We start from the raw sequence: 16,942 nt of genomic DNA on the forward strand, positions 1-16,942 counted from the left end.
GCATGGGAAAAATAGTAAGTAGCTAAAGTAAGTTTATTACAGCTCTGTGTCGTGAATGAATTTGGACCAGAAGAGGTTTCTTCCTCTCAGGGAGATTCTCCTTCCCATTGTTGCTTTGGGCTTGCTCACTGGGGGCTTTGGGCGCTTCAGTTAGCGTTTCAAACGCAGATATATTTAAAAGTAGTTTATTGATTGTGCTAATGAAAAATATAGAAAGCCTAGTGGGTAACACACTCGCCTATGAAACAGAAGACCCAGGTTCAAATCCCACTTACTACCATTGTGTCCCTGAGCAAGACACTTAACCCTAAGTTGCTCCAGGGGGGGGACTGTCCCTGTAACTACTGATTGTAAGTCGCTCTGGATAAGGGCGTCTCATAAATGCTGTAAATGTAAATGTATATTACATACAATAAACAAGCAAACAAATTGAACATTTGCATCTCTCCGTAACAGGGAGCTGTTGTGATGGCAGCATTTCACACAAATTTTAATTTCACAATTAAAATTTTATTTGTCACATACACAGTCATACACGGTATGATATGCAGTGAAATGCTTTAGCGACTGCTATAGACCAAATGGGAACAAGTCTAAATCTGACATGATTACGGAGAATTCTAGTCTCAAATCTGGTCTAAAACATGCATATACTCTTGTAAACATTTATACTTTCATGTGTAACGTACGAGTTTGCATGAAGAAGAATGAAGTAGCCTTGCTGCAGGCTTGCTGAAGTAGCCTTGCTGCAGGAGGTCCCTCCTGCAGTATTTGCATACAACCTGAGCATGATTAGAATCATGCCACTACACAATCATGCATCAAAGGTAGGTGCCTCATGACTGAACATTTTATCACAGTAAGTGGCTGATATGGGTGCCAGCCCATCACCTTACAGTCATCTTCGCCCGCTGATGAAACGATCCACACCCGTTCCAGCCTGGTACGACACAACTGGGCCTGATACTGTGAAGAACAAAGCTTCATTGTTCGCGCCGTGGAATCCCGCAGCATGTTCCAGTAAACAGCCCATTCACCATATCCCCGAGCTTTCAGATGCCGGAGATCTGTGTGATCCGTGGCTCATATGGACACTAGGTTTTAAGAAATGGCAGCTGCACAACACATCCCCTGACATGGTTACGTCGTTCCGGCTCTAAAGCTGCAGTGTTCGGTTGCTGTGGCTACGCGTCATAAAATTGCTTGACAAAGAGGCTGTGTAAGAAGTACTGAGGTAGCTGGAACTACAGCATGCACATCACAGTTTTCATCAACTATCGACAGATTGGCTCTTAGTGACATGAAATGAGAAGCTGGCTGAGGGACCTTTGGTGAAAAAGGTAAGTATGTCTCTTCGACAGTCCTAATAATTCATTTCTAATCCAAATAATTGTAAAAACTGTGAAATTGTATTGAATGTGAAACATCTAGTGAATAGGAACCGTGGTGATATTATTAATTTTAACTTCAGCTCTATGACCATTACTGTGCCATAGCCTCTAATATGAAAGATAATATCCACAAGCAATATACCAAAAATTGATTGGTTTAAGATGCAGTTCAAGAAAACGTTGTGCCAACGGTTTCATGTATTACAAACACATGGAATTCAACCACTGGTTTGTAGGTATATAATAAATGGACAAGGCATGCTCAGACGTTTCTGGTTCTGGAGGCTCTGTATGATGCCGTTACTCCACCTACACATACGAATCATTCATGTCTTGTTTGAGAGGGAAAACCCACTCATTCCTTTTATGTTGGTCCATGAATGAATTAAATACATGTGATGATGATGTAATATTATGGCAAGGACAATGTCACATGTCGAGACTGATGCTATACTCAAGTGCACATGCACTGTCCTTAACACTCTTGAGTTTTCTACAGAAGATCAGACTTGTCGCCATGTAGTTACTTTTAGACTGACTTTAATCTTATTGCAGTGCAAAATAAAGCTGCCAATCTGTCAGGTACTGCAGAGTCCATGTTATGGACTGTTATTGTACAGAGCCAGAAGAAGAGAGACGTAACTGAGGTTGCTTCTGGAATTCAGTGGGCGGATGGTATGAAGGCTGAACTTCTCCTGTTTGGACAGCGCCCCGTGACGAGGGAATGTGTGTAGGGACATGAAGCATTTTATTGACCTTCTGGTTGCAAATAATGAACAAAGGTCGTAGTGGGTGTGAATGATACAAGCAAATTGTGGAGAACATGAATATGCTTTTTGTTATGATGAAAGTTATGATGAAGTTGGCACTGACATGGTGGCCATGCACACTACCAGCCAGACTTTCTGACGCACCTACTTGTGGGTCTTTCATTTTCAAACTGTTTATACTGTACAACAAAACTGAAATAGAGAGATGTGAGATTAACTTTTGCTATTCAAACTGGTTTTGTTCTTACGACTTTAAACCAACTGTCCTTACAGAACTGACAGGGTGACATGGGGGCCAGCTGGACTCAGAGCTGGAGAGATGAATTTAAGTGTCAGAAAGTCTCCCTGACCTCAGCCACACCAGAGGTGCTGCTTCAGCCACGGGTGAGACAACCCTTAACCCATAACTCTCAGTCCCTGGAATAAGACTTTAGACTTGTTGGTCACTTAACTAATTAAAAAGATTTGGGGAGTGCAAATATGCAGATCGGGTCCTAAATGAGGGATTACAATGATAGACAGCCAAATGTAGCAAATGTGAATGTATGTATGGAAAAGTATAGAATTTAGTCTTGTACAGTTTCTTTTTTCCTTTGTCACATTCAACTAAAAAATGGATGTTTGTGAAAAGTTTAGTGACACGGCTAGTGCCAAAAAATGTATTGTATACCTAGTATAACCTATCTCTAAGGGGTACATTTCTTTTAGGTTTTAGTATGAAAAATTGCCCAAAACATTTATGGAAGTGTAAAAAAAGAAAATCAAACATTAATTCCACATTCTGCTTGTTATCCACTGTCCCTCTCTCCTGTCCTGTTCTCTCTTCCTGGCGTTCAGTGGCACATTCCTCCCAGCATCTGGCTCTTCTATCGCTTCTCAACATTTGCCTGGACCCTGGCCTGGTGCGTGCACTCCGGTCTACTCTTCGGCTCACCCAAATGCCTCTTTTTACTCAGCTACCTGACCTACTGTCTGTTGGCTTTGTACTCCTTCATTGCCCTGATTAACCTGATCTCAGCCTACATTATCATTAAAGGCTTCTTCAAGAAGGTGGTCAAAGAAATTCGTCCGGGTAAGATGACACGTCATGTTGTCACAAAGTTCATTGTTGATTGTTCTTTGCAGCATGTCTGTAATACAACAGGAATGATTACGAAACACTAGGAATGCACAGATCACAAATCTGATTTCTTCACATTGAAATTGTAAAGATCTATGGACCTTTACAAACACCAGCAACTAACAAACAAACTTAAGCTAAGCCTCATGTTTTGGTTTCCTAAGATAAAAAACTGGAACACTGTGACTTTGTTCATCAAACCACTATGTCACCAGTCTCGATGTGTGTACTGGTGTGTCCCCTGATATATGGCACCAGCTTCAGGGTACATGCTTGCCAATGGAAATTGTTACTTTGGGCCTATGGAATTATGTAGTACAGTAGCCCAATCCACCACTCTTCCACTCTCTTGGAGGGAAACAGTTGAATTGAAGAGTGTGTTTCTTTCATCATTCTTTATGGGTTCATGTTTTTGGATACAGTAAAGGTTTAGTGCAGCAGACAAAGCTACACATAAGCGTGTAAAACAGCAGATTTTTCACACGTTTTATTTGCCCTAAAATTTAAAATTTATTATTTGCTGAGTTGCAGATGGTCTGGAGTTCAGTTGTCATATAATAAATGATGTAAATGTTGAATGAATGTATTTTCATATCGTGCTAGTAGATTGTCAGGCTGAGACTGCATTAATTTTATTAGCTAAATATTTATTATATTTAAATATGTATTTATTGCTTTATGTTTTTATCACCCCGTAAGGAAATATATTTTTCCATTAATAAAGTAACTTGGTTTTGAATTAAAAAATCTTTATATACAGTGGGTACGGAAAGTATTCCGACCCCCTTCAATTGTTCACATTTTTTTTTATATTGCAGCCATTGGCTAAAATCATTTAAATACATTTTTCCTTCATTAGTGTACACACAGCACCCCATGTTGACAGACAAACACAGAATTGTAGACATTTTTGCAGATTTATTAACAAAGAAAACTGAAATATCACATGAAAGCGTGCATGGAGTTTGCTAAAATAAGATTCTCAGGTCTGATGTGACCAAGATAGAACTAAGATGTTTGTGTGGAGAAAACCAGGCACTGCTCTTCACCTGTCCTATACAGTCCCAACAGTGAAACACGGTGGTGGCAGCATCATGCCGTGGGGGAGGTTTGCAGCTGCAGGGACATGACGACAGGTAGTAATTGAGATAAAGATGAATGTAGTAAAGGGAAGTACATGGATTTCCTGGAATAAAATATGCTGGACTAGTATGCAGGACCTCAGACAGTGAGCACACAGCTAATAATATCGAAGGTATCAAAGCATCTCTTGAGAGACTTAAAAATGTCTGTCCACCAACATTTACCATCCAACCTGCCAGAACTAGAGAGGATCTGCAAGGAGGAATGGCAGAGGATCCCCAAATCCAGGTGTGAAAAACTTTCCCAAAAAGGATGTATTAGATCAAAATGGATCTTCTACTAAATACTGAGCAAAGGGTCTGAATACTTAGGACCATGTGATATTTCAGATTTTTTTTTGTCTTTGTCTGTCAATATGGGTTGATGTGTGCACATTAATGAGGGGAAAACTATTTTAGTAAATGTCAGCAATATAACAAAGACTGAAAACACAGAACACAAGAGAACAGCAAGATCTACCCAGAGAACAGAAACACCAGGGTCTATGTGAAACCGAGCTAATGAGACACACTATGGTTGGGTGAGAACAATCTTCGGGCCAACACAATCAACACAAGCCGTGACATGGTAAGGGTGTCACCTGATGAGCCAGTGGCCCCTTGGCCTGACATATATGTATTCTGGAGACCAGATGATTGCACAGTGTGTATGAGATTAATGTTAAATATAAAGACTGAGTCTGAACAGCATCTGAAATAAGTCTTTAGTAATGGCATTGTTTAAATGGCATTTTGGATGTAACAGTGTCCTTAAATGAGGTGCAGTCATAGTTCATAAAACGCAGTATACTGCTTGTGCTTGTCATATATGGACAGCATGTAATATTTAACTTGTTCTAAAGTATCACGAATAAATGGGAATTAGCTGCTGATAAATGTTGTCCCACTTTTTCTGTACTCTAAGAGAATCATAAAGCCAAAGGCCTTTGTTTCTTATAACGATTCTTGTGTCCACCAGGAGGCAGTCGTGAGAATTGGGCATCTCTTCCGTTCCCCGATTCCCTGGCCAAATCACTGCGTGCTCAGTGGCTCTTCCAGGTGGTCAGCGCAGCCTTCTCCCTCATCGTCTCGTTCCTCTACTGGACCATCCACTTCCCACTCGCCCGGTACCCCCTCAGAGCCTTCAACATGAACCTGGACTACATCAACTCCTGCTTAGTAGCGCTGGACATCCTCCTGTCATCCACTCCTGTTCATCTCTGCCACTATGTCTACCTGATGGCAGCTTGGAGCCTCTATGTGATTTTCGCTCTGATTATCTGGCTCTCCAGCATCACCACCCTGAGCGGCCAGCCCTATATCTACAGGGAGCTGGACTTTATAGGTCGTCCCTTCACGACTGCTTTTTTCGTCCTCTGCTTCTATGTGCTCTTCATCCCTGCGTCCCAGTTTATCCTTTGGAATGTGCAGCTCCTGAGAGAGAGGATCCTCGGCGGCCCTTTTGGCAGGTGGTTTGGCCTGAGGAGGGAAGCCTGGTGGTGGAGCTCCGTGGGAGGTTTGCCCCTTCGCCTGGCTCCTGCTGTGGAGTCCAGCTCCTCTGTGTTTGGAAGCAGGCGAGGGGAGATGTCAAGGATCCATTCAAACATTCAGACCACGGCCACCCATTCTGTTTAATTGCCGTTTTGACGCCCGACTGAGCCTGAAACAACCTGATATACATTAAGAATTTGATCAAATTAGCTTTATGTTTTAATAATTAAGCATATTGTGTTATACATATACATGGGTTTTAATGTTTCTAGCAATAACCTTAACAACTGTACAAAAACGCTGCATTATGTGACAGTCAGTTCTGACCACGAATGATGATTGGCTGACTTTTACAATATTCTCCTATAATTATTTACATCTCTGCCGGTTTGGAAAACAGAAAATGATGAGCAAAACACATTTGATTGCAAGCTTAACTTTTATGTATTTAAATATCCACATTTTTTATGCACTAAAAAGTTTATTTTGATTCTAATTGTGTATCTGATATTTGTGTGAAACCTGACACTTGACACTTTACTTTTAAAGAGAACCCATAAATCATATTCATACAGTGATTTTACTGTTAACACACCTTCAGTGTTTTGTTGTATTGCCTATCTTACGTTTGAGATGTCACAATGCTTAGTGTAGCCAACAGGGGGAAGCAAAACGTTTCATAAGAAGAACTTATGCCAGTGAACGTCACTTACGGACGTATCATATGCAACGAATAATGTACATAAATGCCTTACGAAATAATACATACATCCAAATTGTTAAAACAACCATCATACATGTCATATATAAGTAACTAATCAAGTGAAAGCTTCCTTTCACATATGGGACCCTTAGTGTGAAATTTTACCTGTCTGTTTGGACAGACAGAATGGACCAGACTCTGACCTGCCTTCTAGAAAAATTCCTCTGTGCTTTGAACTTTCCTGGCGTGTGACACCCTCTGCACTGAAGGCCAGTGCCACTCTTTTATACTGAGTCATTGTTGTCTTTGGCTCATATCCTCACTTCCATTTGGGGACTATTTTAACTTTCTTCCTCACACAACTTGAATTTCTTCAGAGGAATCACCAGAGGACATAACAAGGCACAAATTGTTCTGATTTATAGTATGCAATAATATTCTAGTAAAAAATACTAGATACCGCCTTTATCCTCATCATACATATAGGGGTAATGGTGGACAACCAGGAAGCTGACCTGTAATCGGTAGGTTGTGGGTTTCAAACCTGAACCGGTGCCCCTGAGGTGCCTTTCCCAGTGTGCCTTTCATGGCTGCCCACTGCTCAATAAGGGTGATGGGTTAAAAGTAGGGGACACATTTCATTGTGTTACCATGTGCTGTGCTGTAGTGTTTCACAATGACAATCACTTCACTAATTTATATGGAACTGCTTTTGTCTTTGTTCAACCTATGATGCAAAGAATTACATTTTAGAAACATTAATCAGATTTTTGTCCATATTGACACTCACAGTTGCTGCAGTTTTGTTGTCTGCACATTCATAATGCAATTTCCACCACATCCCAAAAAGTGCTCTGTTGCACTATTGCAATCACTTTCATAAGTGAAAGTGATTGTCATTGTAAAACACTGCAGCACAGCACACAGTACACACAACGAAATGTATCCTCAGCTTTTAACCCAGTGGGCACGTACGTTGCTCAAGGGAACCTAAGTGGCACCTTGGTGGTTTGGGATTTGATCCTGCAACCTTCTGATTATGGACCTACTCACATGGCCAACAATGGCCCTGGTTCTGATGGGCGCAAAGTGTGCAAAGTATACCCCCTTCACCATTACACCACTACCAGCATGTTGAAGGCCGGATGGATGGTTTCATGTTGTTCGCGCCATGTTCTGACCCTACCATCTGAATGTTGCATCTTAAATTAACACTCTTCAGATCAAGCAACCTTTCCCCAGTCTTCTGTGTAGCCTCACTTTCCTGTTCTTAGCTGACAATAGTGGCACTGGGTGTGGTCTTCTGCTGCTGTAGCCCATCTGCTTCAAGGTTCAATGTGTTGTGTGTTCAGAGGCTGTTGCATCTCAAACCAGTCTATCCATTCTCCTCTGACTTCTGACATCAATCAGGCTCTTTCTTTCACACTACTACCACTCACTGGATATTTCCTTTTTTTCAACCATTCTCTGTAAACCCTACTGCTGGTTGTGCATGAAAATCCCAGCAGATTAGATTCAGAAAAACTGCCTTTCCTTGCCCATTCTGATGCTCGGTTTGAAATTCGTAAATGCATTGAGCTGCTGCCACGTGATTAGCTGATATGATACAGTGGGTTGCCCCCTTGAACTTTTCCACATTTTGTCACATTACAGCCACAAACATGAATCTATTTCATTGGAATTCCACGTGAGAGACCAATACAAAGTTGTGTACACTTGAGACGTGGAACAAAAATCATAAATGATTCCAAACATTTTTTACAAATAAATAACTGAAAAGTGGGGTGTGCGTATTTATTCAGCCCCATGAATCAATATTTTGTATAACCACCTTTTGCTGCAATTACAGCTGCCAGTCTTTTAGGGTATGTCTCTACCAGCTTTGCACATCTAGAGACTTGAATTCTTGCCCATTCTTCTTTGCAAAAAAGCTCCAGCTCAGTCAGATTAGATGGACAATGTTTGTGAACAGCAGTTTTCAGATCCTGCCACAGATTCTCGATTGGATTTAGATCTGGACTTTGACTGGGCCGTTCTAACACATGGATATATTTTGTTTTAAACCATTCCATTGTTTCCCTGACTTTATGTTTAGGGTCATTGTCCTGCTGGAAGGTGAACCTCTGCCCCAGTCTCAAGTCTTTTGCAGACTCCAAGAGGTTTTCTTCCAAGATGTATTTGGCTCCATCTGTCTTCCCATCAACTCTGACCATCTTCTCTGTCCCTGCTGAAGAGAAGCACCCCCAGAGCATGATGCTGCCACCACATTTGACAGCGGGGATGGTGTGTTCAGAGTGATGTGCAGTTGTTAGTTATCCACCACACATAGCATTTTGCATTTGGGTCTCATCTGACCAGAGCACCTTCTTCTACATGTTTGCTGTGTCCCCCACATGGCTTGTGTCAAACTGCAAATGGGACTTCTTATGGTTTTCTTTTAACAATGGCTTTCTTCTTGCCACTCTTCCATAAAGGCCAACTTTGTTCAGTGCACAACTAATATGGACAGATTCCCCCACCTGAGCTGTAGATCTCTGCAGCTCGTTCAGAGTTACCATGGCCTCTTGGCTGCATTTCTAATCAGTACTGTCCTTGTTCGGCTTGTGAGTTTAGGTGGACGGCCTTGTCTTGGTAGCTTTACAGTTGTGTCATACTCCTTCCATTTCTGAATGATCGCTTGAACAGTGCTCTGTGGGATGTTCAAGGCTTGGGAAATCTTTTTGTAGCCTAACCCTTCTTTAAATTTCCCAATAACTTTATCCCTGACCTGTCTGGTGTGTTCTTTGGACATTGTGTTGTTGCTCCCAATATTCTCTTAAACAACCTCTGAGGCCATCACAGAGCAGCTGTATTTGTACTGACATTAGATTACATTAGCTCTCATCAGGCAATATCTATGGGCAACTGACTGCACTCAAACCAAAGGGGGCTGAATAAATACGCACACTCCACTTTTCAGTTATTTATTTGTAAAAATGTTTGGAAACATGTATGATTTTCGTTCCACTTCTCAAGAGTACACCACTTCGTATTGGTCTCTCACCTGGAATTCCAATAAAATAGATTCATGTTTGTGGCTGTAATGTGACAAAATGAGGAAAAGTTCAAGGGGGCCTAATACTTTTGCAACCCACTGTATTTGCATTAACAACAAACTGAACAGGACACTCTAAATGGCTCTCCATATTTGGTCTGTCCTCTGTAACTGGTGACATTCCTCTGCAACTTGTAATACAAAATAAAATTTAAAAAATCAATTTAAATGTAATTTCTAAGGTAGAACATAAGGAGGTTTTACCTATTTTTATCTAGAACATTGTTTCCTGTTTTATTTCAGGCATTAATAATTTAGAATTATAATTAAATTTGTATCTTCTGTGTCCAGGTTCCACAGTCACAATGTCCTTCAGTAAAATAATGAGAATGTTAAAGGCCTGATTAATGTTTATTTACTCTTAATAACTTTTTCGTCCTTATTCCATCTGAGTCTGTGAAAAATCTGTTTAACACATGATCTTTCAAAACAGCTTGCATCATGCACCCACAATGGACTCTGCAAAAAAAGGTACATTCAGTACAAACTGAACACAGAACACAACATGTTTTGAAATATGTTTCTGTGGAAAGGGGGCATTCAGAATACTACTTAAGAATTGAGTGAGACAGACATACTGTTTCCTCTGTTAAAGCACAGTTAGCTTTCTGAGCAAACCAAGGGTCACCCACGCTGGTCCTGGAGCGCTCTCATCTTGCATGTTTTTGGGTTTACCCGCATTTAACTCACCTGATTCAACCTCTCTCTTTGCTACTGAGTTGAATGAGATGTGGTAGATCATGGAAGGTAGGTCTGGTTTGTTGTGTATTCTGTGTTCATGTGTCAAGCCCTAATTCAATCTAATGATATTAAAATGCAGCATTGAGTTGGACCCAATGACTTGGAGAATACCCCTCTCACACATTTCACTTTAAGATTCATATTAATATTCAAGCAGGTAAATTTTTCACTTAAAGGAAGCTATCAAGGCACTTTAGTGGTATGTAATGATACAATACAGTTTACAGGTGTAATGTATTTATATGTATTAGACTGCTTCACAGCACAGACCAATTATAAAAGCAGAATGAAAAAAATACTGGAACAAAGTGCAGTGAAACGCTGGCAGCAGAAAAACTGCTAAAAAAGGCAAACGGTATATTTTTTACATGAACCCAAGTTAGTATTTTAATCAGTTATTAAAACATTTAAATGTCAAATTATTCTTTATCAATAACAAAACATACCACATTTACTGCATTTATATCTGTAGCTTTACCCTATTGTAGCATTCAGTTTAAATTTTGAGAGTTTTTTTCTGCATACTGGCCTAGCAACCCCTAGCAGCACAAGAAGAAGACATTTCATATGAACACCTCCACAAATTCTAGAAATCTATCTCTGGTGACCTTGTACAGTTTCCCACATCTCTGGTTGTTATTAAATTAAACAGACAGAAAGTGATATAGGCTGGATCAGGTCCAGCATTAACACACCTTTTGGGTTTGACTACATGTCCCACACATGTGGACCATGTTAGCTCACAGCAAGTATGTGGAACCATGGTGGGTTCCAACAAAGGGTCGGCCTATTGGTTGTGTTAGTTTGTACCTGAGCCTCGTCTTCCCTTCTAACCTGGCCCAGGAAGCCTGTTTATCTAAAGCTCAGACATTTTAAGACATAGTTTCTATGCTCCTGTTATTATTGCAGCACATTTATTATTGATTTATAACTTTTATTATGATTTATAACTAACTTTTGTTTTGTAAAATGTTCTGACAGCATGTCAAGTCAAGTCAGACAGCAGCAAGAGTTGACTCTTGCAGTTTCACTGGTGAGAAGTTTTTATTAATAAACAAAATTCCTGTACATCCGAATTATTTATTTGCTTAGCAACTGACTGATTCTAACCCCAACAGGCTACTACCACTTTTAGTTCCACAGTGTGACTGGCACACAGTAATGTATGTAATTAACCTGTTTAGGCAAATTAATTATTCTAAAAAATTTAAATGTTTTGAAGAAGTTATTATGCAGATGGAGACAAGTCCAATTTCTTCAATCTAATTAATAATCAGTTAGAATAATATAACTACTCCTACAGTGTAGAAGAAATGAGCCTATGGCTGTGTGGCAGGTGAAGGACGTGGAAGAACATTATGGATTTGAACAATGTATGATCATTAACACATTATGTTTAGGTTACAGATGGTTTTTGTGAAACAGTTTATCTTCAGCAATGCAATGCAATTAAAGTGTCACCTGCTGAGTGGTCACATTATCATCATCCCATGAGTTCGCTTTTAAAGTAGTGGGACAAAGAGGGGATGCCGAGCTTGGTTAGTGTCACTTTGCTAAATGGAGGGATTTAATGAGGAAATAAATACTTTATGATGGAACATGGCGTAGTGCTGCTGTTCACTGTTTTTCAGTCTTGGGGGTTTATTAAGTCCTAGCACTCATGGAATGAGAGATCTTGAACCATTTAAAATGCATTCATTACAGCAATTACAACTTGATTAAATGACTGAAAAGTAACTGCACTGCCTTCAAAACTTCAAAAAGAAGTTTCCACATATGAAACTTTCTTTTCTATGTTAACAGGGTCACCCATTGGTTGGTTTACTTGGTCGGGAAGGTAACAGAACAAAAACACTTCCACATTCAGTCATTCTGTTCACTGACAAAGGACTGATATTCTAACTGACATTCTGATATTTTTGGAGACTAGGAAGAACTATGTCACAAATTACCACCAAACTTTGGGGGCTTGACTGACAGCAATTTAACATAAGGGTTGAGGCCAGTGACTCATGGCAACAGGTAAATGGATGTAGAATATTAACTTGTGGAATGGACTTAGATGAGAGAATTGTAACAAAGTAAATGTTTACAGTCATGTTTGGGTTTTGTCTTAAAATTCCTGGCATTGATCATTCTGATCATTTAAATTAGATAAAGCCATTTTATACAACCTAGTGTAAGTGATTGTCATTGTGAAACACTGCAATAAAATGTGTCCTCTGCTTTTAACCATCACCCTGAGTGAGCAGTGGGCAGCCATGACAGGCGCCCGGGGAGCAGTGTGTGGGGACGGTGCTTTGCTCAGTGGCACCTTAGTGGCACCTTGGTTGTTCGGGTTTTGAACCGGCAACTTTCAAATTACGGCACTATTTCCTCATCTGCTAGGCCACGGTTAAGGAAGCGTCCCTGTAATCAGAAGGTTGCCGGTTCAAATCCTGATCCGCCAAGGTGCCACTGAGGTGCCACTGAGCAAAGCACCGTCCCCACTCACTGCTCCCCGGGCGCCTGTCATGGCTGCCCACTGCTCAATCAGTGTGATGGGTTAAATGCAGAGGACAAATTTCACTGTGTGCATCGTGTGCTCTGCTGCTGTGTATCACGTGTGACAATCAGTTCACTTTACTTTAACTTAGAGAAATACTTAACAGTTCAAGTGAAATTAATGCCCACAGTGGCACAATATCTTTGGAGCTGGTAATCGGTTTCTTATTGGGAACAACCATGACTGAAGTCATAAATCATGGCAAGAACCCCTCTGATCCAGATATAAACAATTTCATTCTGGTTATGGTTTTTCAAGCCCCGGCCATCATATTTATGTTTGCTTGCCCTGCCTTACGCATTAAATCCAATCCAGTAGTGAAATCTGCTTTAGGCAACAGTGTCAGTGCAATGTGCTCCGGTGTGTTGTTTTTTTCTTCATGAAAGGTCAGATATAACTCTGTGAAAGTCAGACTGACACAGGTGGAACGGTGAGCCGCTTTTATTGCCAGCTCCTAAATCAGACCTTGAAAAGCATGTCTCTGTGATGACATGTGACTGCTTAGGGGTGTTGGCCTTAGAGTAGAACCATAAACCACAAAATAAAAAAAAATACAAAAACATAAATTGACAAAGTTTCCAAGCAAATGACAGATCAACGTTTGCACCTGACAAAATGTGTAGGGCTATTTAGAAATATCCTCATATCCTTCTCAATAGTTTGGTGCATTTCAAAATTGAAATATAATTCGAGTAAATTATACTTAATTATATGAGTCATTGAACTAAATCTAAAATAATTGGGTAAATCATACTCACACTACCCAAATTGTTAAGTGTAAGAGCAGTAAAAAGTGGGGCGTTTGTTAATTTGCATGTGCACGCCTACTGTTGGTGATGTTTGTGAGGACAGTACCATTCATTACTGCACTGTTAGCATTGGAGAAAGGGAAGGGAGGACCCGAACACGGAGGTTACTGGGGGAGGTTACACACCGTTTGATTGCTAGTTTGGCTGAAGGGTTGATGACTGATGATTGCAGGGATTGTTACTTTATGATTTTAAGGACTCTGTCCAAACTATTTTATGGCTTTGGTTGAATATACCTGTCTTAATTGTGCAATGTACTTTCATTTTATTGATTAAAGATTTTAACATTATCGCCTGTTTGACAGTTTTTGGGGGGTAAATCTAAAACTACCTGAATTAGGTGGCTAATAAATTAAACAGATTAGTTATTAGTAAATGTTGCTAAGAAGGTTTAACTAAATAATGTCTACTCAAGTTCTATGAATAGTTACTTTCAAAATGTACTGATAAGTGTTAGTTAGATGTGTTTAGGTATTTCTTAACTTTGTAAATAAGGTACTCTTTACTAATAATATTCAGATTACATAATGTATTACATTATGTATAATGTAACTAATACATTAGTAACATTTTACCCTAATTGGTTGAGTATGTAAGATACTATTTACTTAAAACTGTTGAATATTAATTAGCTAAACAAAACGTACCTAAAGTTCAGCACTTGTATCCAGCTCATTGGTTCATATCTGGAAGTCATCGTTCTCCTCCGGTTCTAACTGTAGGGGTTTATTTGGTCAGCAACATTGTTTAGGTTAGTGTTACATGTCAAAGTAACATTCACATGAAGGATGTAAGGTTTCCCAGCAGAATATTGCACAAAGTTATGCAACGTACACACACACGACCATCAGCAGTGAGAAAAAAAGATGATTCATCAGAGCAGGCCACCTTCTTCTAATGCTCCGATCTTCACATGCCCATTGTAGAACTAACCTCAATAATTATAGACACCATTAATTAAGTTTCCATGACAAAGTCTCTTAAACAGAATTACTCCAGGAGACTATATGAATGAATTATACTCTAATCTCAATATTTGGCAGCATACTTCTCACAAATAACTTGTTGCTGCTGAGACCCTGGTTCCTTTGTAACAATCCCAATGCTTCTCCTGCTCTTTTCCTATCGAGAAGGCTTGAGCAGTGATGCATCTGTTCACCTCCTCAAGTTCAGTGGTGTAATTACTGAGCACTTGTTGCAAGGCCCAGAGACAAACATGGCTAACATTACATTACTTTGATAAATACAGGTTTAGAATACTAAATAATAGTAGTAATACATTGAAAGGATGATGTTTATACATTTAAGATATAATCAAACACTACAGTGAGATGCAAAAGATTTGGCCACCATTATTTCAAGTCAAAAGATGAGACAATTCTAAAATATATTAATCCAGATGACAGTTTTAAAAACTTTTTTTCGGTTCTTACCATCTGTGTTTGCAGAAGCCTTCAAATTTTGCAAGATTCTTCAGCCGTGCTGGATGCATGCTCTTTTCGAGCTCTAGCCACCTGTTTTCAATGATGTAAGGTATTCCATTGTAGGATTTGTGGTGTGTTTTGCATCATTATCTTGTTGTAGAATCTATTCCCATTACAAATACATTATTTATTTATTTTTACAGATGGCTGGTATTTATTCAAATTCTTCCCCCTCTCCAAATGAAATGTTCCCTGGATCACCTGGCCCATCCAAAGATGATGCATAATAAACCAGCAAGCTCAGCTGCTTTTTGCATTTGATTTGCATCTTTAGTTTTATGCCTTTTGGCTAGTAGTTCATCTTCTGTTCAGGCCATTCACAGTAACAGACATGTCAAGGGTGCCCAGACTTTTGAATGCAGCTATATTTTAATATGCATAATGCAGAGTAGTGGTAGGGTGGTAAAGGGGTAACGTTCACACTCAGGCTGGGTTCTGTCTTCACCTTACTTGTACAGTGCTTCCCGCTGATCGCAGGCAGCATTCCTTGGCACAAATAGCAGGAGGCATGATGAACAGCTGCAGGAGGGAGCAGCTTCTACGTAGATCTGTCATCCCTCCTCTGCCCCTCTCCACAGCTTGAACTGTCCCACCTCCTGCTAAAATTAAACCTGGGAAGAGGCACTGGAGACGGGACACGGAATCAGGACCCTGCAGGCCCCAGCGCGGTCTTCAGCCCCGCATTGAATTCTGACTTCCTGATAATTAATTCCTGTTTCGCCTACAACCGTTGCTACTGTGCCAGGACCGTGCCGTTTACATTGAAATGACACACAGAGTTTAAAAGAATCACACGTCTGCCGAATGAATAAATATTGACACCTCGACGTCACTGTGATGTCACTGAAACTGCTCCGTGCCACCCGGTTCATTCAGCTGAGATTTTACAGCTAGTAGCACTTGTCTAGCAAGGTTCATTTGACTATATAATAACTGGACAGTTTGGGGTGAGCAGTTCTTCACCCAGTGTTCCCTTTGTAAGTTAATAAAATATATTAATAATAGAATGAATCACTGTGCCCGTAAAGTGACTGTAAAGTGAAATTTATTGGCTTCACACCTTGTGAGTCTGAATCCCGGCCTGGAGCTGGCATGCTCTGCTCGTGTTGGTGTGGGTTCACTGTGGCCAGAGTCCTGGAATGAGACCTGCATCCACATGAATGCAGGTAAGGAAGCGGACTCGTAATCATAAGGTTGCCGGTTCGAATCCCACTAAGGTCCCCTTGAACAAAGTACCGTGTCCACACACTGCTCCCAAGGGTGCCCCCTGCTCACCAAGGGTGATGGTTAAATGCAAACGATTGCGTTTATCACTGTGTGCTATGCTTGCTTTGCTTAACAATTTCACTAAAAAGTATATAAAAATCTACATTTTATAAAAGAAAACATGGTTGATCAGACCAGGACAGAAATGGACTCGTGTGCCGCTGGTACGTCACACCTGGCCACTTTTTTTCCCGCTTAAAGCGCGTCAACACGAAGGACAAAATGTTCACTTGTTACACAATACGTCCCACAAACAGGCGGACACCACCGTGACAAGCTCATTCACCGGCACCCGTACCTTGTGTCGCAACTCGTTGAGGTACAAACGCCGCTTATTCGCGCGTAGAGCGCGGGAGCGCGCCCGCTGGGGGGGGGTCTGGCCGCGGGAGCGCGCCCGGCGGCGCGCG

The 16,942-nt window shown here is 40.6% G+C and overlaps 1 protein-coding gene and 1 long non-coding RNA gene across 2 annotated transcripts; one reads left to right on the forward strand and one right to left on the reverse strand.

Moving 5' to 3' along the window:
* Nucleotides 1–914: 914 nt before the first annotated feature.
* On the forward strand, nucleotides 915–6,445 carry LOC114800817 (uncharacterized). The gene is made up of 4 exons (XM_028998628.1): nucleotides 915–1,340; nucleotides 2,435–2,545; nucleotides 2,999–3,233; nucleotides 5,382–6,445. Exons 2-4 carry the CDS (start codon nucleotides 2,450–2,452, stop codon nucleotides 6,035–6,037), a joined length of 987 nt encoding a protein of 328 aa, XP_028854461.1. The 5' UTR covers nucleotides 915–1,340; nucleotides 2,435–2,449; the 3' UTR covers nucleotides 6,038–6,445.
* LOC114800818 (uncharacterized) lies at nucleotides 3,228–16,912 on the reverse strand. Its single transcript, XR_003751438.1, has 3 exons — nucleotides 16,834–16,912; nucleotides 7,112–7,193; nucleotides 3,228–3,291 (listed from the first exon to the last, which is right to left on the reverse strand). It is a non-coding gene; the product is annotated as an uncharacterized LOC114800818 (long non-coding RNA).
* Between the last annotated feature and the right edge of the window lie 30 nt (nucleotides 16,913–16,942).

Source organism: Denticeps clupeoides, chromosome 12 (assembly GCF_900700375.1).
Source record: "Denticeps clupeoides chromosome 12, fDenClu1.1, whole genome shotgun sequence".
NCBI lineage: Eukaryota > Metazoa > Chordata > Actinopteri > Clupeiformes > Denticipitidae > Denticeps > Denticeps clupeoides.

Coding starts and splice junctions, on each gene's coding strand:
- LOC114800817 (XM_028998628.1), top strand. CDS start 2,450: ATGGGGGCCAGCTGGACTCAGAGCTGGAGAGATGAATTTAAGTGTCAG. Junction 2,546..2,998: donor AGGTGCTGCTTCAGCCACGG/GTGAGACAACCC, acceptor CCTGGCGTTCAG/TGGCACATTCCTCCCAGCAT. Junction 3,234..5,381: donor GGTCAAAGAAATTCGTCCGG/GTAAGATGACAC, acceptor TGTGTCCACCAG/GAGGCAGTCGTGAGAATTGG.